The 22,944-nt window shown below is 50.3% G+C and overlaps 1 protein-coding gene across 1 annotated transcript in view; it reads right to left on the bottom strand.

The window, feature by feature from the left end:
* The window catches only part of si:dkey-178e17.3 (somatomedin-B and thrombospondin type-1 domain-containing protein), a 424,717-nt gene that overhangs the window by 95,221 nt on the left and 306,552 nt on the right, over window positions 1-22,944 (bottom strand). The window contains exons 2-3 of the mRNA XM_059943700.1: window positions 16,689-16,874; window positions 12,455-12,545 (exon numbers count right to left, since the gene is read on the bottom strand). Coding sequence (XP_059799683.1) covers window positions 12,455-12,545; window positions 16,689-16,874 — 277 coding nt within the window. The remainder of the gene's footprint in view (window positions 1-12,454; window positions 12,546-16,688; window positions 16,875-22,944) is intronic.

Genomic DNA, 22,944 nt, shown 5'->3' with positions numbered 1-22,944 from the left:
AAAAGTCTTACCATTAATACCCTATGATCTGCCATCATATTTGACCTACCAAAATGAACCACCTCACACTTATCTGGGTTGAACACCATTTGCCAATTCTCAGCCCAGGTTTGCATCCTATCAATGCCCCTTTGTAACCCCTGACAGCCCTCCACACTATCCACAACAGCTCCAACCTTTGTGTCATCAGCAAACTTACTAACCCATCCCTCCACCTCCTCCTCCAGGTCAGTTATAAAAATTACAAAGAGAAGGGGTCCCAGAACAGATCTCTGAGGCACACCACTGGTCACTGACCTCCATGCAGAATATGACCCGTCTACAACCACTCTTCGCCTTCTGTGAGCAAGCCAATTCTGGATCCACAAAGCAAGGTCCCCTTGGATCCCATGCCTCCTTACTATCTCAATAAGCCTTGCATGGGGTACCTTATCAAATGCCTTGCTGAAATCTATATACACTACACCTACTGTTCTACCTTCAATGCGTTTAGTCACATCCTCAAACAATTAGTCACCATCCTTTCCCTGTCTCATTGGAACGTACCTATTCAGAATGCCATGCAAATATCCCCTGAACATTTGCCACACTTCTGCTGTACATTTTCCTAAGATCATCTGTTCCCAATTTATGCTTCCAAATTCCTGCCTGTTAGTTTCATATTTCCCCTTCCTCCAATTAAATGCTTCCCTATCTTGCCTGTTCCTATCCCTCTACAATGCTATGGTAAAGGAGATAGAATTGTGATCACTATTTCCAAAATGCTCTCCCACTGAAAGTCCTGACACCTGACCAGGTTCATTTCCCAATACCAGATCAAGTACAGCCTCTCGTTTTGTAGGCTTATCTACATATTGTGTCAAGAAACCTTCCTGAACACACCTAACAAACTCCGCCCCATCTAAACCCCTTGTTCTAGGGAGACGTCAATCAATATTTGGGAAATTAAAATCTCCCACCATGACAACTGTTATTATTACACTTTCCATAATATGGCTCCCTAGCTGCTCCTCAATGTCCGTGGTGCTATTGGGTGGTCTATAAAAAAACACCCAGTAGAGTTATTGACTCCTTTCTGTTTCTAACTTCCACACACAGAGACTCAGTAGACAATCATATAACCATATAACAATTACAGCACAGAAACAGGCCATCCGTGCCATCCCTTCTAGTCCGTGCTGAACACTTACTCTCACCTAGTCCCACTGACCTGCACTCAGCCCATAACCCTCCATTCCGTTCCTTTCCTGTCCATATACCTATCCAATTTCACTTTAAATTACAATACTGAACCTGCCTCTACCACTTCTACTGGAAGCTCGTTCCACGCAGCTACCACTCTCTGAGTAAAGAAATTCCCCCTCGTGTTACACTTAAACTTTTGCCCCCAATTCTCAACTCATGTCCTCTTGTTTGAATCTCCCCTACTCTTAATGGAAAAAGCCTATCCACATCAACTTTATCTATCCCCCTCATAATTTTAAGTACCTCTGTCAAGTCCCCCCTCAACCTTCTATGCTCTAAAGCATAAAGACCTAACTTGTTCAACCTTTCCCTGTAACTTAGGTGCTGAAACCCAGGTAACATTCTAGTAAATCTTCTCTGTACTCTCTCTATTTTGTTGACATCTTTCCTATAATTCGGTGACCAGAACTGCACACAATACTCCAAATTTGGCCTCACCAATGCCATGTACAATTTTAACATTACATCTCAACTCCTATACTCCATGCTCTGATTTATAAAGGCCAGCATACCAAAAGCTTTCTTCACCACCCTATCCACATGAGATTCCACTTTCAGGGAACTATGCACCATTATTCCTAGATCACTCTGTTCTACTGCATTCCTCAATGCCCTACCATTTACCATGTATGTCCTATTTTGATTAGTCCTACCAAAATGTAGCACCTCACACTTATCAGCATTAAACTCCATCTGCCATCTTTCAGCCCACTCTTCTAACTGGCCTAAATCTCTCTGCAAGCTTTGAAAACCTACTTCATTATCCACAACGCCACCTATCTTAGTATCATCTGCATACTTACTAATCCAATTTACCACCCCATCATCCAGATCATTAATGTATATGACAAACAACATTAGACACCACTAGTCACCGGCCTCCAACTTGACAAACAGTCATCCACCACTACTCTCTGGCATCTCCCATCCAGCCACTGTTGAATCCAGTTTACTACTTCAATATTAATACCTAGGGATTGAACCTTCTTAACTAATCTTCCCTGTGGAATCCTGTCAAAGACCTTACTGAAGTCCATAAAGACAACATCCACTGCTTTACCCTCGTCAACTTTCCTCTTCGAAAAATTGAATAAGATTTGACAAACATGACCTTCCACGCACAAATCCATGTTGACTGTTCCTAATCAGACCCTGTCTATCCAGATATTATATATACCATCTCTAAGAATACTTTCCATTAATTTACCCACCACTGACGCCAAACTTCAAAATTGCTAGGTTTACTCTTAGAACCCTTTTTAAACAATGGATCCACATGAGCAATATGCCAATCCTTTGGCACCATCCTCGTTTTTAATGACATTTGAAATATTTCTGTCAGAGCCCCTGCTATTTCTACACTAACTTCCCTCAAGGTCCTAGGGATATCCTGTCAGGACCCGAGACTTATCCACTTTTATATTCTTTAAAAGTGCCAGCACTTCCTCCTCTTTAATCGTCATAGTTTCCATAACTTCCCTACTTGTTTCCCTTACATTACACAATTCAATATCCTTCTCTTTAGTGAAGACTGAAGAAAAGAATTTGTTCAAAATCTCCCCCATCTCTTTCGGCTCCACACATAGCTGTCCACTCTGATTCTCTAAGGGACCAATTTTATCCCTCACTATCCTTTTGCTATTAATATAACTGTAGAAACCCTTTGGATTTATTTCACCTTACTTGCCAAAGCAACCTCATATCTTGTGTTAGCTTTTCTAATTTCTTTCTTAAGATTCTTTTTACATTCTTTATATTTCTTGAGCACCTCATTTACTCCATGCTGCCTATATTTATTGTAGATCTCTCTCTTTTTCTGAACCAAGTTTCCAATATCCCTTGAAAACCATGGCTCTCTCAAACTTTTAACCTTTCCTTTCAACCTAACAGGAACATAAAGATTCTGTACCCTCAAATTTCACCTTTAAATGTCTTCCATTTCTCTATTACATCCTTCCCATAAAACAAATTGTCCCATTCTGCTCCTTCTAAGTCCTTTCGCATCTCCTCAAAGTTAGCCTTTCTCCAATCAAAAATCTCAACCCTGTGTCCAGTCCTATCCTTCTCCGTAATTATATTGAAGCTAAAGGCATTGAGATCACTGGACTCGGTGCTCCCCAGCACATACCTCCATCACCTGACCTATCTCATTCCCTAACAGAAGATCCAACACTGTCCGTTCTCTATGTATTGCTGCAAAAAACTATCCTGCACACATTTTACAAACTCCAAACCATCCAGCCCTTTGCTCCTCCAATTCTCGCTCCCCATTAGGTGGTCTATAATACAGACAGACAGACAGACAGACAGACATACTTTATTGATCCCGAGGAAAACTGGGTTTCATTACAGTCACAGCAACCAAGAATAGTGTAGAAATATAGCAATATAAAACCATAAATAATTAAATAATAATAAGTTAATTATGACTAGTGGAAATAAGTCCAGGACCAGCCTATTGGCTCAGGGTGACTGACACTCCGAGGGAGGAGTTGTAAAGTTTGATGGCCACAGGCAGGAATGACTTCCTATGATGCTCAGTGTTGCCCTATAAGTGCCCTATATCCCCTATAAGTTTTACTTCATCTTTCCCATTCCTCAATTCCACCCAAGTCGCCTCCCTAGACGAGCCCTCTAATCTATCCTGCCAGAGCACCACTGTAATATTTTCTTGGACAAGCAATGCAACACCTCCTCCTCTGGTCCCTCCTACTCTATCACACCTGAAGCAACAAAATTCAGGAATATTTAGTTGCCAGTCACACCCTTCCTGCAACCATGTTTCACTAATAGCTACAACATCATATTTCCAGGTATCAATCCATGCTCTAAGCTCATCCACCTTTCTTACAACGCTCCTAGCATTAAAATAAACGCATTTAAGAAATTCTCCACCTCTTCCTCTCTGTTTATCCCTAATGGTGCTAACAACTTTATTAACTTTTTCTTCCTTCTCCCCTTTCAAATGTTGTAGTTAGAATGGATGTGAAGAGTATGTTTCCACTGGTGGTGGAATCCAGAAACAGAGGGGTGTCCATCGAATGGAGATGAGGAGGAATTTCTTCAGCTAGCGGGTGGTGAATCTGTGGAATTCATTGCCGCAGGTGGCTGTGGAGGGCAGGTCACTGGATGTGTTTAATGTGGAGATTGATTGGTCAGGGTTAAAGGGTTATTGGGAGAAGGCAGAAGCTTGGGGCTGAGAACGAATTAGATCAGCCATGATGAAATGGCAGAACAGAATCAATGGGCCAAATGGCCTAATTCTGCTCCTATACCTTAAGGTTAAGTTTGAAGTTCTGTTTGCCGATGATGAACCGGGTGGGTAAAGTGGTCACACTTTATCAGGATGTCTTGGGAGCAGATGCACTGGCACCATCAAATCAACCTTTACTTTGCGGGAAGTAAGCTCTGTCTGTCGTGGAGCTAGCTGGGGGTGGGGGCAGTGGGAGTGTAACTCGATAGGATAAGGTCTCTGGCATATGCGGTGAAACATGTTGTACATATCCGCTGCTGCCTAAACCTCAGGGAAGGCTCAGCTTTCATCAGTCCCAGACTGTTTCCTCTCAGGAGCACAGGCGAAGATTTTATTGCAGGTTTACCAATAAACCCGGCTACAATTACCAACCATGAGAAGCTGGTCTACAGTCTGTTGGTCGGGGGCTCAGTCTAGAGGAGTTTCATTTCATTCAGTAGGCTAAACGTAAACATCTGGGGTGGCATGGCAGTGTAACAGTTAGCACACACTCTACACCAATGGCTCCTAAATTCCTCTTTATGCCATGCACCTCTGCCGAAGGGTCTGTGCACCCAGGTTGGGGACCCCTGGAGCCCAGCCACTGACCGAGGGGTCTGTGCATCCAGGTTGGGGACCCCTGGAGCCCAGCCACTGACCGAGGGGTCTGTGCACCCGGGTTGGGGACCCCTGGAGCCCAGCCACTGACTGAGGGGTCTGTGCACCCCCAGTTGGGGACCCCTGGAGCCCAGCCACTGACCGAGAGGTCTGTGCACCCGGGTTGGGGACCCCTGGAGCCCAGCCTCTGACCGAGGGGTTTGTGCACCCAGGTTGGGGACCCCTGTAGCCCAGCCACTGACCGAGGGGTCTGTGCACTCAGGTTGGGGACCCCTGGAGCACAGCCACTGACCGAGGGGTCTGTGCACCCAGGTTGGGGACCCCTGTAGCCCAGCCACTGACCGAGGGCTCTGTGCTCCCGGGTTGGGGACCCCTGTAGCCCAACCACTGACCGAGGGGTCTGTGCACCCAGGTTGGGGACCCCTGGAACCCAGCCACTGACCGAGGGGTCTGTGCACCCAGGTTGGGGACCCCTGGAGCCCAGCCACTGACCGAGGGGTCTGTGCACCCAGGTTGGGGACCCCTGGAGCCCAGCCACTGACTGAGGGGTCTGTGCACCCCCAGTTGGGGACCCCTGGAGCCCAGCCACTGACCGAGAGGTCTGTGCACCCGGGTTGGGGACCCCTGGAGCCCAGCCACTGACCGAGGGGTTTGTGCACCCAGGTTGGGGACCCCTGTAGCCCAGCCACTGACCGAGGGGTCTGTGCACTCAGGTTGGGGACCCCTGGAGCCCAGCCACTGACCGAGGGGTCTGTGCACCCAGGTTGGGGACCCCTGTAGCCCAGCCACTGACCGAGGGCTCTGTGCTCCCGGGTTGGGGACCCCTGGAGCCCAACCACTGACCGAGGGGTCTGTGCACCCAGGTTGGGGACCCCTGGAACCCAGCCACTGACCGAGGGGTCTGTGCACTCAGGTTGGGGACCCCTGGAGCCCAGCCACTGACCGAGGGGTCTGTGCACCCGGGTTGGGGACCCCTGGAACCCAGCCACTGACCGAGGGGTCTGTGCACCCAGGTTGGGGACCCCTGGAGCCCAGTCACTGACCGAGGGGTCTGTGCATCCGGGTTGGGGACCCCTGGAGCCCAGCCACTGACCGAGGGGTCTGTGCACACAGGTTGGGGACCCCTGGAGCCCATCCACTGTCCGAGGGGTCTGTGCACCCGGGTTGGGGACCCCTGTAGCCCAGCCACTGACCGAGGGGGTCTGTGCACCCAGGTTGGGGACCCCTGTAGCCCAGCCACTGACCGAGGGGTCTGTGCACACAGGTTGGGGACCCCTGGAGCCCATCCACTGTCCGAGGGGTCTGTGCACCCGGGTTGGGGACCCCTGGAGCCCAGCCACTGACCGAGGGGTCTGTGCACCCAGGTTGGGGACCCCTGTAGCCCAGCCACTGACTGAGGGGTCTGTGCACTCAGGTTGGGGACCCCTGGAGCCCAGCCACTGACCGAGGGGTCTGTGCACCCAGGTTGGGGACCCCTGTAGCCCAGCCACTGACCGAGGGGTCTGTGCACTCAGGTTGGGGACCCCTGGAGCACAGCCACTGACCGAGGGGTCTGTGCACCCAGGTTGGGGACCCCTGGAGCACAGCCACTGACCGAGGGGTCTGTGCATCCGGGTTGGGGACCCCTGGAGCCCAGCCACTGACCGAGGGGTCTGTGCACCCAGGTTGGGGACCCCTGTAGCCCAGCCACTGACCGAGGGGTCTGTGCACTCAGGTTGGGGACCCCTGTAGCCCAGCCACTGACTGAGGGGTCTGTGCACTCAGGTTGGGGACCCCTGGAGCCCAGCCACTGACCGAGGGGTCTGTGCACTCAGGTTGGGGACCCCTGGAGCCCAGCCACTGACCGAGGGGTCTGTGCACTCAGGTTGGGGACCCCTGTAGCACAGCCACTGACCGAGGGGTCTGTGCACTCAGGTTGGGGACCCCTGGAGCACAGCCACTGACCGAGGGGTCTGTGCACTCAGGTTGGGGACCCCTGGAGCACAGCCACTGACCGAGGGGTCTGTGCACCCGGGTTGGGGACCCCTGGAGCCCAGCCACTGACCGAGGGGTCTGTGCACTCAGGTTGGGGACCCCTGGAGCCCAGCCACTGACTGAGGGGTCTGTGCACTCAGGTTGGGGACCCCTGGAGCCCAGCCACTGACCGAGGGGTCTGTGCACTCAGGTTGGGGACCCCTGTAGCACAGCCACTGACCGAGGGGTCTGTGCACTCAGGTTGGGGACCCCTGGAGCACAGCCACTGACCGAGGGGTCTGTGCACTCAGGTTGGGGACCCCTGGAGCACAGCCACTGACCGAGGGGTCTGTGCACCCAGGTTGGGGACCCCTGTAGCACAGCCACTGACCGAGGGGTCTGTGCACCCAGGTTGGGGACCCCTGTAGCCCAACCACTGACCGAGGGGTCTGTGCACCCAGGTTGGGGACCCCTGGAGCCCATCCACTGTCCGAGGGGTCTGTGCACCCAGGTTGGGGACCCCTGGAGCCCATCCACTGTCCGAGGGGTCTGTGCACCCAGGTTGGGGACCCCTGGAGCACAGCCACTGACCGAGGGGTCTGTGCACCCAGGTTGGGGACCCCTGGAACCCAGCCACTGACCGAGGGGTCTGTGCACTCAGGTTGGGGACCCCTGGAGCCCAGCCACTGACCGAGGGGTCTGTGCACCCGGGTTGGGGACCCCTGGAACCCAGCCACTGACCGAGGGGTCTGTGCACTCAGGTTGGGGACCCCTGGAGCACAGCCACTGACCGAGGGGTCTGTGCACCCAGGTTGGGGACCCCTGGAACCCAGCCACTGACCGAGGGGTCTGTGCACTCAGGTTGGGGACCCCTGGAACCCAGCCACTGACCGAAGGGTCTGTGCACCCAGGTTGGGGACCCCTGTAGCCCAGCCACTGACCGAGGGGTCTGTGCACTCAGGTTGGGGACCCCTGGAACCCAGCCACTGACCGAGGGGTCTGTGCACCCAGGTTGGGGACCCCTGTAGCCCAGCCACTGTCCGAGGGGTCTGTGCACCCGGGTTGGGGACCCCTGTAGCCCAGCCACTGACCGAGGGGTCTGTGCACCCAGGTTGGGGACCCCTGGAGCACAGCCACTGACTGAGGGGTCTGTGCACTCAGGTTGGGGACCCCTGTAGCCCAGCCACTGACCGAGGGGTCTGTGCACCCAGGTTGGGGACCCCTGGAGCACAGCCACTGACCGAGGGGTCTGTGCACTCAGGTTGGGGACCCCTGGAGCACAGCCACTGACCGAGGGGTCTGTGCACCCGGGTTGGGGACCCCTGTAGCCCAGCCACTGACCGAGGGGTCTGTGCACCCAGGTTGGGGACCCCTGTAGCCCAGCCACTGACCGAGGGGTCTGTGCACCCCCAGTTGGGGACCCCTGGAGCACAGCCACTGACCGAGGAGTCTGTGCACACAGGTTGGGGACCCCTGGAGCCCAGCCACTGACCGAGGGGTCTGTGCACCCAGGTTGGGGACCCCTGGAGCACAGCCACTGACTGAGGGGTCTGTGCACTCAGGTTGGGGACCCCTGTAGCCCAGCCACTGACCGAGGGGTCTGTGCACCCCCAGTTGGGGACCCCTGGAGCACAGCCACTGACCGAGGGGTCTGTGCACTCAGGTTGGGGACCCCTGGAGCACAGCCACTGACCGAGGGGTCTGTGCACCCGGGTTGGGGACCCCTGTAGCCCAGCCACTGACCGAGGGGTCTGTGCACCCAGGTTGGGGACCCCTGTAGCCCAGCCACTGACCGAGGGGTCTGTGCACCCCCAGTTGGGGACCCCTGGAGCACAGCCACTGACCGAGGGGTCTGTGCACACAGGTTGGGGACCCCTGGAGCCCAGCCACTGACCGAGGGGTCTGTGCACCCAGGTTGGGGACCCCTGGAGCCCAGCCACTGACCGAGGGGTCTGTGCACCCCCAGTTGGGGACCCCTGTAGCCCAGCCACTGACCGAGGGGTCTGTGCACTCAGGTTGGGGACCCCTGTAGCCCAGCCACTGACTGAGGGGTCTGTGCACTCAGGTTGGGGACCCCGGAGCACAGCCACTGACTGAGGGGTCTGTGCACTCAGGTTGGGGACCCCTGGAGCACAGCCACTGACCGAGGGGTCTGTGCACCCAGGTTGGGGACCCCTGGAACCCAGCCACTGACCGAGGGGTCTGTGCACTCAGGTTGGGGACCCCTGGAACCCAGCCACTGACCGAGGGGTCTGTGCACCCAGGTTGGGGACCCCTGTAGCCCAGCCACTGACCGAGGGGTCTGTGCACTCAGGTTGGGGACCCCTGGAACCCAGCCACTGACCGAGGGGTCTGTGCACCCAGGTTGGGGACCCCTGTAGCCCAGCCACTGTCCGAGGGGTCTGTGCACCCGGGTTGGGGACCCCTGTAGCCCAGCCACTGACCGAGGGGTCTGTGCACCCAGGTTGGGGACCCCTGGAGCACAGCCACTGACTGAGGGGTCTGTGCACTCAGGTTGGGGACCCCTGTAGCCCAGCCACTGACCGAGGGGTCTGTGCACCCAGGTTGGGGACCCCTGGAGCACAGCCACTGACCGAGGGGTCTGTGCACTCAGGTTGGGGACCCCTGGAGCACAGCCACTGACCGAGGGGTCTGTGCACCCGGGTTGGGGACCCCTGTAGCCCAGCCACTGACCGAGGGGTCTGTGCACCCAGGTTGGGGACCCCTGTAGCCCAGCCACTGACCGAGGGGTCTGTGCACTCAGGTTGGGGACCCCTGGAGCACAGCCACTGACCGAGGGGTCTGTGCACCCAGGTTGGGGACCCCTGGAGCCCAGCCACTGACCGAGGGGTCTGTGCACCCAGGTTGGGGACCCCTGTAGCCCAGCCACTGTCCGAGGGGTCTGTGCACCCGGGTTGGGGACCCCTGTAGCCCAGCCACTGACCGAGGGGTCTGTGCACTCAGGTTGGGGACCCCTGGAGCACAGCCACTGACCGAGGGGTCTGTGCACCCAGGTTGGGGACCCCTGTAGCCCAGCCACTGACCGAGGGGTCTGTGCACCCCCAGTTGGGGACCCCTGGAGCACAGCCACTGACCGAGGGGTCTGTGCACACAGGTTGGGGACCCCTGGAGCCCAGCCACTGACCGAGGGGTCTGTGCACCCAGGTTGGGGACCCCTGGAGCCCAGCCACTGACCGAGGGGTCTGTGCACCCGGGTTGGGGACCCCTGTAGCCCAGCCACTGACCGAGGGGTCTGTGCACCCAGGTTGGGGACCCCTGGAGCACAGCCACTGACCGAGGGGTCTGTGCACCCAGGTTGGGGACCCCTGGAGCACAGCCACTGACCGAGGGGTCTGTGCACCCAGGTTGGGGACCCCTGGAGCACAGCCACTGACCGAGGGGTCTGTGCACCCAGGTTGGGGACTCCTGGAGCACAGCCACTGACCGAGGGGTCTGTGCACCCAGGTTGGGGACCCCTGGAGCGCAGCCACTGACCGAGGGGTCTGTGCACCCAGGTTGGGGACCCCTGGAGCCCATCCACTGTCCGAGGGGTCTGTGCACCCAGGTTGGGGACCCCTGGAGCCCAGTCACTGACCGAGGGGTGCAGCAGTAAAGTGCAATACATAAAGTGACTACAGTACAGTGCCAAAGTCTTCGGCACCCTAGCTGTATACATAAAGTATGTGTCTAAGTCCTTTGGACAGTGCTGTACGGTTAAGCTAAGGTTGAGTTAGGCGAGTTGTGATCATGCCAAGATGCCGACACTTGTGGGCTGCCCCCAGCACATCCTCAGATTATTTGGTCATTGACGCAAACTATGCATTCCACTGGTACAGTCCTGTGCAAGTCTGACGCACACACACAGCCAGGCTGCCTAAGAATTTTGCAGAGTACTGTACTGCTGCAAAAAAAAAACAAATTTCATCTCATATGTGAGTGATGATAAACCTGATTCTGATATGAGAGAGAGAGAGAGAGATACAAAATATGGGAATGAGTGAGAGAGAAGGAGGGAGGGTGAGAGATAGAGATACAGTATACAAATGAGAGAGATGGATATGGAGAGAGGGAGATAAATAGAGAGGGGGAAAGAGAAAGAAATATATAGACAGAGTAACCTAGAGGTGGACATGTAGAGAGATGTGGGGGGGGGGGAAGGCAGGGGAGAGATGGGGAAACAGGGAGATTATTTCCCAGTTAAATTTCTTTGCTGTGTGCCAGAGCAAACAAGCACACAGTTGAGACAACATTTATTTGTAAAGCCTCCTCAAAGTTCAATGTAAAAATATGATCAAAGTACATATATGTCCCCATATACAACCCTGAGATTTGTTCTCTTGTGGGCAATCACAGTAAATACAAGAAACATAACAGAATCAATGGAAGACTGTACCCAACTGGACAGACAGACAGCCAACAAACAAAAGACAACAAACTCTGCAAATGCAAAAGAGAAAAATAAGAAATCAATAAGCAATAAATATCGAGATAAGCAATGAAGACCTTGGAAGTTGGTGAATCCTGGAGGGATGATGCTGGTTTGCCACCACATTGCAAGACCAGCCCTCTTGATCCAAGCTCACAATGCCATTGTTTGATCAGCACTGTTATGCATTGTATCCTCTCCTGCACCCCTTCGTGAGAGGTGGAAACCGGCCAACAGGGCTCTGGTGAAGCTGTATAGACCAATAATAGATTACAGAAGCATTGACGGACTCCAACCATCCCATCGACTTAGGACAATGGGGACTGGAGGTCATCGATGACATAAGTTCCACAAGAAGAAGAAGATTATGCATTTTAGTTCAAAGTTGAAGAGAACGTAAATTCTTCTTTCATATTGTGGATTTTTTAAGAACAATTGGTCAGCTGCCACTTTGGTTACAAAAACATAAGGAGTTCTGTAGATGCAGAGTAACACACACAAAATGCTGGAGCAACTCAGCAGTACAGGCAGAATCTATGGAAATGAATAAACAGTTGACATTTTGGGCTGAGACCCTTCTACAGGACTGAGAAGGAAGTGGCAAGATGCCAGAATAAAATCATGCGGGAGAGGGAAGGAGGACAAGATAGAAGGTGATAGGTGAAGCCAGGTGGGTGGGAGAGGGGCAAATGAAGTAAGGAACTGGGAGGTGATAGGTGGAAAAGGTAAAGGGCTGGAGAAGAAGGAATCTGATAGGGTAGGAGAGTGGGCCATAGGACAAAGGGGTACCAGGTGGAGGTGATAGGCAGGTGAGGAGAAGAAGAGGCCAGAGTTTGGAATTTAAGAAGAGGGCAGGGGTTTAAAATAACTGGATGTTGGAGAAATAGGTGTTCATGCCATCAGGTTGGAGGCCACCTAGATGAAATATGAAGTGTTGCTCCCCATTTTCACAAAACTGGCACACTGTAAAACAGCATTACCTTGGTCTTTGCTCCTTTGCCATCATATGGGGCCTTTTCCAAGGGTCTTTGAAGTTCCGCTTGAAGGAGTTGGGCAAAATCTTCGCCACCTCTGTAAAGAGATTCAAGTTCAGCAGGCTCCAGCAGTTCACCTTTGACCCATTGGTCTCCCTTGACAGTGCAAAGGAGTGAAAAACCTTCCCTCAGTTACCAAACTCTTGTGCACTAACACAGACCGATGAATGAGGAGAACGGGGGAAATTTCCATGGCGTGAGTAGGGCAGAAGGAACAGCTAATGGGGTGTTCACTGCACAGTTTCTTAAAGAGGCCTATTAATTGATTTGGGTGGTGGGGTGGAGATACATCTCTATCAAAGGAGATGTAAAGTGCTCCTTCCCCCTGCTAGCTTGCAGGTCACCCTGGGCAAGGTATGGCACCTGATTAGCTCCCACCCCCCTCCCCTCCCTCCAATCAGGGTCACATGAAGCCATGGGAGCAGGTGGTGGATGGTTGTTTGAGCAGCTGGTACAGATCACAAGTCCTTGTCATGTGACCACTGACACCAGGCAGACAATCTCTGAAGAGTATTGATAATGGCTGGGCTCACGCATCTTGTACAGACACTACCCAGAAGAAGGCAAGGGCAAGCAATCCCTGTAGAAAAATTTGCCAAGAACAATCGTGGTCATAAGACTATGTTCGCTAGGTCATATATGACATGGCACATGGTGATAACAATACCCAATGGGATGGACTTTGTAACCTTAGTTGGGTGTTCCCTATAGGTTTAACAAAATGTCTATGTGGTTAACATAAGGCCCTTCAGCCTACCTCACCTATGCTGACCATCACCCACCAATTTACACCAAACTGTCATTAATCCTATTTTCTATTCCCCCGAATTCCCAGCCATTCAAGATGAGGAAGTAAATTGGATTAGACATTGGCTTTGTGAGAGAAGCCGGGGAATGGTAATAGAGGGTGCCTCTCTGACTGGAGGCCTGTGTCTAGTGGTGTTCCGTAGGGATTGGTGCTGGGTCTATCTTGGTTTGTCATTTAAATCAACAATCTGGATGATAATGTGGTTAACTGGATCAACAGATTTTGGTTGATGTCAAGATTAGAATGTAATGATCAGCGAGGAAGGCTATCATGGCTTGCAGCAGAATCTGGACCAGCTGGAAAAATGGGCTAAACAATGGCAGGTGGAATTTAATGCAGACAAGTGTGAGGTGTTACAATTAGGTAGGACCAACCAGGGTAGGTATTGCACAGTGAGCGGCAGGGCACTATGGAACGTTGTAGAACGAAGGGATCGGGAATAGAGCTCCATAATTCATTGAAAGTAGAGTCATGGGTAGATAAGAGAGCTATTGGCATATTAACCTTTATAGATCAAAGTACTGAGTACAGGAGAGATAATGTTATGCTGGAATAGGAACACAACGCTGGAAGAACTCAGCAGGTCAGGCAGCATCCGTGAGAAAAGAGTAGCCAACGTTTCGGGCCGAGACCCTTCATCAGGAATGGGGGGGAAGAGAGGGATGAAGCCCAGTAATAGAGATAGGGGAGGGGGAAGGGCTAGAGGCACCAGGTGGAGAACCAATCGGAGGAAGGATAAAGGGGGGAGGGGGAGGGGAGAAGCATGAAAGAACTGTAGAGATAAAGAAGCAGAAAGTTGAAAGGGGAGAGAGGCAGAGAGAGACCTGGGATAGGGGGAGGGGAAAGGGGAGGGGGAGGGAATTACTGGAAATTGGAGAATTCAATGTTCATATCACCAGGCTGGAGGCTACCCAGACGGTTGCTCCTCCAACCTGAGTTTGGCCTCATCATGGCAGTAGATGAGTAAGTTCTGCCACCCTCAACAGGACCCCACCACCGAGCACATCTTTCCCTCCCTGCCCCTCTCAGCTTTTCGCAGGGATCGTTTCCTCCACGACTACCTGGTTCACACATCCCTCCCCACAGAACTCCCACCTGGCACTTATCACTGCAAGCACAAATGCTACACCTGTCCCCACACCTCCCCCCTTACCACCATTCCGAGCCCCAGACAGTCCTTCCAGGTGAGGAAACACTTCACCTGTGAGTCTGCTAGAGTCGTCTATTGCATCCGGTGCTCCCGGTGCGGCCTCCTCTACATCGGCAAGACCCGACGCAGATTGGGGGACCGTTTCGTCGAGCACCTCCGCTCTGTCTGTCACAATAGACAGGACCTCCCGGTTGCCACCCACTTTAACTCTGCCTCTCATTCCCATTCGGATATGTCCATACATGGCCTCCTCTACTGCCATGATGAGGCCAAACTCAGGTTGGAGGAGCAACACCTCATCTACCATCTGGGTAGTCTCCAGCCTGGTGATATGAACATTGAATTCTCCAATTTTCAGTAATTCCCTCTCCCTCCCCTTCCCCCTCCCCCTATCCCAGGTCCCTCTCTGCCTCTCTCCCCTTTCAAATTCCTGCTTCTTTATCTCTACAGTTCTTTCATGCTTATCCCCTCCCCCTCCCCCTCCCCCCTTTATCTTTCCTCTGATTGGTTTTCCACCTGGCGCCTCTAGGTCCTACCCCCTCCCCTATCTCTATTACTGGGCTTCGGTCCTCTCTTCCCCCTCATTCCTGATGAAGGGTCTCAGCCCGAAACATTGTCTACTCTTTTCTCGTGGATGCTGCCTGACCTGCTGAGTTCTTCCAGCGTTGTGTTCCTATTCTTTGATCCACAGCACCTGCAGTTGTATTTTTGTGTTTTGGTGTTATGCTGAAGTTGTATGAGACGTTAGTGGAGGCCTAATTTGGAGTATTGTGTGCAGTTTTGGTCACCTACCTACAGGAAAAATACAAATAAGTTTGAAAGAGTACAGAGAAAATTTATAAGGATGTTACTGAGATTGGAGAGCCTGAATTGTACAGAAAGATCGAATAGGCTAGAACTTTATTTCCTAGAATGTAGAAAATTGAGAGGAGATTTGATAGAGGTGTACAAATTATGAGGAGTATAGATAGGGTAAATGCAAGCAGGCTTTTTCCACTGAGTTTTTATGGAACTACAACCGGATGTCATGGGTCAAGGGTGAAAGGTAAAATATTTAAGGGGAACATGAGGGGGAACTTCTTCACTCAGAGGGTGGTGAGAGTGTGGATGAGAATTTGATTTCAGCATTGAACAGAAGTTTAGGTAGGTACATGGACGGTAGGGGTATGAAGAACTATGGTCCTGGTGCAGGTCAGTGGGAATTGGCAGCTTAAATAGTTTGCATGGACAAGAAGGGCCAAAGGGCCTGTTTCTGTGCTGAACTTTTCTATGACTCCATGATTCTAATTACCTCCCACCAACCCCATGCCCCCAGATTCTACCTGCTCACCTACATGCAGCGACTAATTGACTAACCAAGCCACATATCTGTGGGAAACTGGATCACTTGTGGAAAACCCACACATTCACAAGGAGAAGGTGCAAATTCCAACACCGGGTGCGAAGGCTCTGGCACTGTTAGGCAACAATTCTACTAGCAGCACCACAATGCTCCCTTCATCATTTCTCATCGATCATTCAGGGATATGAGGAGAAAATCTATGTGATGAGCACAAGGTCAATAATAAACCAGAAGATTACAAGACAAAGGAGCAAAATTGGGCCATTTGGCCCATTGAGTCTCCTGCCATTCCATTATGGCTGATTAATTATCTCTCTCAATACCAATCTCCTGCCTTCTCCACATAACATTTTACACCCTTACTAATCAAGAACCTACCAACCTCCACTTTAAATGTACCCAATGACTCTCCATCCACAGCCATCTGTGGCAATGAATTGTAAATATTCACCATCCTTGGCTGAAGAAATTCATCCTCATCTCTATTGTACAGGGACATCCTTATATTCTGAGGCTGTGCGCTCTGGTCCTAGACTCCCTAACTATTGGAAACATATTGTCTATGTCCACTCTGTCTAAGCCATTCAATGTTTGATAGGTTTCAATGAAATCCCCACTCATTCTTCTAAACGCCAGTGAGTACAGGCCCAGAACCATCAAACACCCCTTGTACCTTAACACTTTCATTCCCAGGCTCATTCTTGTGATCCTTGAACCTCATTGAAGGGGAGAACAGTTTTGAGGTGAAAAATGATCTATCCTTGTTGCATCTTCCTGTTGATGGACAAACTTAGATAGGATTGGCAGGACTGATATCTCACCATTGTCCAGCAAGCATGCATGTGAAGAGTCTCCTATCCCATAGAATGGAGGACTGTACCTTTAACTGAGTGGCATTGGTCAGGGTCGTGTCCATAGCAACCCCGACGTTGCTTCAGATCGGGACAGGGCGTCCCTCCGTTCCTGGGTGGGATGATGACGAGCCTCACTCTTTCTCTGCTGCCAATGCCGCACAGCGAGCTACATTCAGTCCAGGAGCCCCATGGACCAACTATACAGTCAATGGCTGCAAAAGATCAGGGCAAAGAGAGAGGTCAATGAGCTGATACACTCAGTGGCCATATTATCAGGTACACCTGTACATCTGCTCATTAATGCAAATATCTGATCAGCCAATTGTGTGGCTTTGACTTAATGCATAAAAGCATGCAGACATAGTCAGGAGGTTCAGCCCAAACATCAGAATGGGGAAGAAATGTGATCTAAGTGACTTTGATTGTGGCATGATTGTTGGTGCCAGACAGGGTCGCTCGAGTATCTCAGAAACTGCTGATCACCTGGGATTTTCACACACAATAGTCTCTAGAGTTTACAGAGAATGGTGTGAGCAACAGTTCTGTGGGTGAAAATGCTTTGTTAATGAGAGATGTCAGAGGAGAATGGCCATCCTGGTTAAAGCTGACAGGAAGGTGACATCACCTCAAATAAACACGTGTTACAACAGTGGTGTGCAGAATGCAGAACACATCAAACCTGGAAGTGGGTCAGCTACAGCAGCAGGAGACCACAAACATACACTCAGTGGCCACTGTATTAGGCACAGGAGGTAACAGGAGTCAATGATGCTGTCATCTACCTGCTGAACAGAGCCTACTCCCATTTGGATAAACAGGGCAGCACTACGAGGATTATGTTTTTTGAATTCTCAAGTGCTTTCAATATGATACAGCCCTCACCACTGGGGGGAAAGCTCCTTTCAATGCAGGTTGGCAGTTTTGTGGTTGTCCTGTTTATTATTTATTGTAATGCCTGCACTGTTTTTGTACAATTTATGCAGTCCTGTGTAGGTCTGCAGTCTAGTGTAGCCTTCTCTGTGTTGTTCTTTTTGTGTAGTTCGGTCTAGTTTTTGTACTGTGTCATATAACACCATGGTCCTGAAAAATGTTGTCTCAGTTTTACTATGTACTGTACCAGCGGTTATGGTCGAAAAGTGACTTGACTTGACTTGACTTCTATTGTACCTGACTGGCAGACCACAGTGCGTGTGGCTTCAGAGCTGTGTGTCAAACATGGCTATAAGCAGCACGGGGGTCCCACATTGTATTGGTTCCCTTCCTGGTTACCCTGTATACCTTGGACTTCAGATACAACACTGAGTCATGTCATCTGCAGAAATTCTCTGACAACTCAGCAATAGTTGAGTGCATAAAGGGAGGACAGGAGGATGAATACTGGTGAAGGACTTTGTTGAAAAGTGCAAGCTGAATCATCTGCAGTTTAACATCAGTAGGACAAAGGAGATGGTAAAGGACTTTAGGAAGACTAAGCCTGCACTGCTCCTTGTTACTATTGATGGTGAGGATGTGGTGAGGATCTACAAGTATCTGGGGGTGCACCTGGATGACAACTTGTGTGGAGCACCAACACAGAGGCTGTGTACAAGAAGGGCCTGAGGAGACTGAGGTCCTTTGGAGTATACAGGCCTCTTCTTCACATATTCTACCAGTCTACTGTCACCGGTACAATCTTCTATGCGACGGTGTGCTGGAGCAATGTCACCAACATGGGTGATGCCAACAGGCTCAATAAACTGATTGGAAAGGCTGGCACTTTAATAGGAGTCAAATGGGACACATTGAAGGCTGAGGTGGAACAAAAGACCCTATGGAAAATCCTAGCAATTCTTGACAATTTTTCTCACACTCCGCATGTCATCTTGGCTGAACAGAGGAGTACTTTTAGTAATAGACTAAGACAACTGTGCTGCTCCAAAGAGTGCAATATGAGATCAATCTTACCCTCGGCCATTAGGCTCTATAATGAGTCAACCTACAGCTGGGAAAGTGAAAACCCCCACCTAAAAGCATAGAAACACTAGACACTAGAATACTACAGCACAGTACAGGCCCTTCGGCCCTCGATGTTGTGACGACCCATATATTCCTTTAAAAAGTACTAAATCCACACTACCCTGTAACCCTCTATTTGTCTTTCATCCATGTGCCTGTTCAAGAGGCTCTTAAATACCCCTAATGTTTTAGCCTCCACCATCATCCCAGGCAAATCATTCCAGGCACCCACAATCCTCTGTGTAAAAAAAACTTATCCCTGATGTCTCCCCTAAACTTCCTTCCTTTAATTTTGTACATATGCCCTCTGGTGTTTGCTATTTGTGCCCTGGGAAACAGGTACTGACTATCCACCTTATCTATTCCTCTCATAATCTTGTAGACCTCTATCAAGTCCCCTCTCATCCTTCTACACTCCAAAGAGAAAAGTCCCAGCTCTGCTAACCTTGCTTCATATGACTTGTTCTCCAAACCAGGCAACATCCTGGTAAATCTCCTCTGCACCCTCTCCATAGCTTCCATATCCTTCCTATAATGAGGTGACCAGAACTGAGCACAATACTCTGTGTGGTCTCACCAAAGATTTGTAGAGTTGCAACATGACCTCTCTACTCTTGAACTCAATCCTCCTATTAATGAAGCCTAGCATCCCATAGGCCTTCTTAACTATCCTATGTAACTGTGCAGCGACCTTGATTTGAACCCCAAGGTCCCTCTGTTCATCCACACTCTTAATTAACTGACCACTAACCCTGTACTCAGCCTTCTGGTTTGTTCTCCCAAAATGCATCACCTCACACTTATTCGGATTGACCTCCATCTGCCACTTTTCTGCCCAACTCTACACCCTGTCTATATCCTCTTGTAACCTTCAACAAACTACAGCTCCATCCACAACTCCTCCAATCTTTGTGTCATCTGCAAACTTACTCACCCATCCTTCTGCCTCTTCATCCAGGTCATTTATAAAAATCACAAAGAACAGGGGTTCCAGGACAGATCCCTGCGGCACTCCGCTAGTCACCGATCTCCAGGCAGAATACTTTCCTTCCACAACTACCCTCTGCTTTCTTCCTGTAAGCCAATTTTTTATCCAAACAGCCAAGGTTCCACTGATCCCATGCCTCATGACTTTCTGGATGAATCTCTCGTGGGGGACCTTGTCAAATGCTTTGCTAAAATCCATGTAGACCACATCCACTGCCCTACCCTCATCAATTTCTTTTGTTATCTCTTCAAAAAACTCAATTAGGCTCATGGGGCATGACCTTCCCTTTACAAAGCCATGTTGACTATCCATGAGTAGACTGTACTTCTCCAAATGCTCATAGATCCTATCCTTAAGAATCCTTTCCAATTGTCTGCAGACCATTGATGTAAGATTCACTGGTCTATAGTTCCCAGGGTTCTCCCTATTACCTTTTTTAAATAAGGGAACTACATTTGCCATTCTCCAGTCTTCTAGCACTTCCCCTGCAGCCAAAGAGGATTCAAAGATCACAGCTACTGCTCCAGCGATCTCTTCTCTCACTTCCCACAGCAACCTGGGGTATATCATATCTGGCCCCGGGGACTTATCAATCTTGATGTTTTTAAGAAAATCCAACACTTCTTCTTCCTTAATCTCCACATCGTCCAGCACACAGGACTGTTCTATCTTGACCTCACCCGGATCAAGGTCCTTTTCACTTGTGAATATTGAAGCAAAGTATTCATTTTGCTTCCTCCGCTTCCAGGCATATATTGCCTTCTTTATCCTTTTGTGGCCCCAGCTTCATTCTTGTCATCCTTCTGTTCTTCACATAAGCATAGAACGCCTTGGGGTTCTCCTTAATCCTACATGCCAAGGCCTTCTCATGCCCCCTTCGAGCTTTCCTAAGTCCTTTCTTTAGCTCCTTCCTGGTTACCCTATATTTCTCATGAGCCCCTCCTGCTTCCTGCTTCTTATATCAAACATATACTTCTTTTTTCCTCTTGACGTGTTGCCTCACGTGTTTTGTCAGCCACGGTTCCCTTTTCCTACCATTTTTTCCTTCCCTCAGTGGGACAAACCTATCCTGAACCCAGCTCAAGTAGTCCCTAAACTTCTCCCACATTACTTCTGTGCTTTCCCCTTTGAACATCTCTTTCCAATTTACTCTCGCTAGTTCCTACCTCATCCCTTCATAGTTAGCCCTTCCCCACCTTAAGCACTTTCCCATTTTGTCTGTTTTTATCCCTTTCCATAGCTATGCTGAAGCTAAGGGAGTTGTGGTCACTCTCACCAAAATGCTCCCCCACCAAGAGGTCTGACACCTGACCAGGTTCATTACCCAGAACTAGATCCAGTATAGCCTCTCCTCTCATCGGCCGGTCCACATACTGTGTCAGGAATCTTTCTTGAACACACCTGACAAATTCAGCCCCATCTATCCACCTTGCAGTCAGGAGGTGCCAGTTAATATGAGGGAAGTTGAAATCACCCATAGAAACATAGAAAACCTACAGCACAATACAGGCCCTTCGGCCCACAAAGTTGTGCCAAACACGTCCCTACCTTGGAAATTATTAGGCCCTCTATTTTTCTAAGCTCCATGTACCTATCCAAAAGTCTCTTAAAAGACCCTATCATATCTATCCTATCCTATCGTGATAGAGGTATTTAAAATAAAATTATGAGGGGGATAGATCAATTTGACGTGGATAGGCTTTTTCCATTGAGAGTAGGGGAGATTCAAACAAGAGGACATGAGTTGAGAGTTGGGGGGCAAAAGTTTAGGGATAACACGAGGGGGAATTTCTTTACTCAGAGAGTGGTAGCTGTGTGGAATGAGCTTCCAATAGAAGTGGTAGAGGCAGGTTCGGTATTGTCATTTAAAGTAAAATTGGATAGGTATATGGACAGGAAAGGAATGGAGGGTTATGGGCTGAGTGCGGGCCAGTGGGACTAGTTGAGTGTAAGCGTCGGCACGGACTAGAAGGGCCAAGATGGCCTGTTTCCGTGCTGTAATTGTTATATGGTTATATGGTATCTGCCTCCACCACCGTTGCTGGCAGCCCATTCCATACACTCACCACTGAGTAAAAAACTTACCCCCAACATCTCCTCTGTACCTACTCCCGAGCACTTTAACCCTGTGTCCTCTTGTGTTAGTCATTTCAGCCCTGGGAAAAAGCCTCTGACTATCCACATGATCAATGCCTCTCATCATCTTATACACCTCTAATCCTCCATCGATAACAAGCTGTCGGAGAAAAGGCCGAGTTCACCGTTAGACTGTTTGAGATAACTTACTTTTTATTCTTTCTGACTTCTAATATTGAGTTTTAGAACCAAAGGATTTCTCAGCAGGAAGTCAGTCCACATCATAAGGTTTGGAAATACAATATTCTTTCCTATGTAGAGATGGAAAGAGAGAGAGAGAGAGAGAGAGAGAGAAATAGATGGAGAGAGCGAGAGAGGGGAGGGAGAGGGAGAGAGAGGGAGAGATAGAAAGATAGAGATAGAGGGGAAGAGAGAGGGAGGAAGAGTGGGAGAGATAGAGAGGGGGAAGAAGGGAAGAGAGGGAGAGAGAGAGAGGGGGAGAGAGAGGTTGACTGGAGTCTCCTCCAGCTTGACCTTTGAAGACTGCGATCAATTGTTTGTTGATGGGGAAGCTGCTCGTGGAGCCATGAATGGCAGAGGAGGTTTGCTGAGGTGACTAGCCCCCTCTGATTCCCATTTAATTGATCCCAGTTGGGACTGGGACTGGGGGGACAGGTGTTTTAACTTCCTGCCGTGCTTGGTGCTTGGGACCCTATCTCTCTCTCGGTCCTTCGACACTAAAGTTCAGTAAAGTCTGACCCAGCAGGCTGTGGTGGACATTTCCAAACCTGCCCATGTGGGGGCAGGAGATATCACAATACACCTTCATTGTTGGAGCTGAGGACTGGGAGGGGCAGAATAATGAAAAGGAACAGAAGTGATGGGGGTACTTGAAGTGGGGGGGGGGGTGCTATTCAGAGTTTTGTGCTCTGGAACAAGCTGCCTAAAATGGAAGTGGAAGCAAATGCCTCAAACGAAGATGTTCCTGAAGAGAATGGTTTGCAGAAGAGTGAGTTTTAGTAATTGAATAGCTCCAGCAAAGGATTAGCACCACCATAATGGAAAGAATGGCTTCCTTCCATGCCTTGATATCGAACAAATCTAAAATGGATCAGAATCAAAATGAGATTCATATGTCATGAAAGGTGTTGTTCTGTGGCAGGAGTACAATGGAATTATATGATAGTGTGCAAAAGTCTTAGGCACATATATATATTTTTATA

Source organism: Hypanus sabinus, chromosome 18, assembly GCF_030144855.1.
Source record: "Hypanus sabinus isolate sHypSab1 chromosome 18, sHypSab1.hap1, whole genome shotgun sequence".
NCBI lineage: Eukaryota > Metazoa > Chordata > Chondrichthyes > Myliobatiformes > Dasyatidae > Hypanus > Hypanus sabinus.
This window is presented reverse-complemented; position numbering and strand designations above follow the sequence as displayed.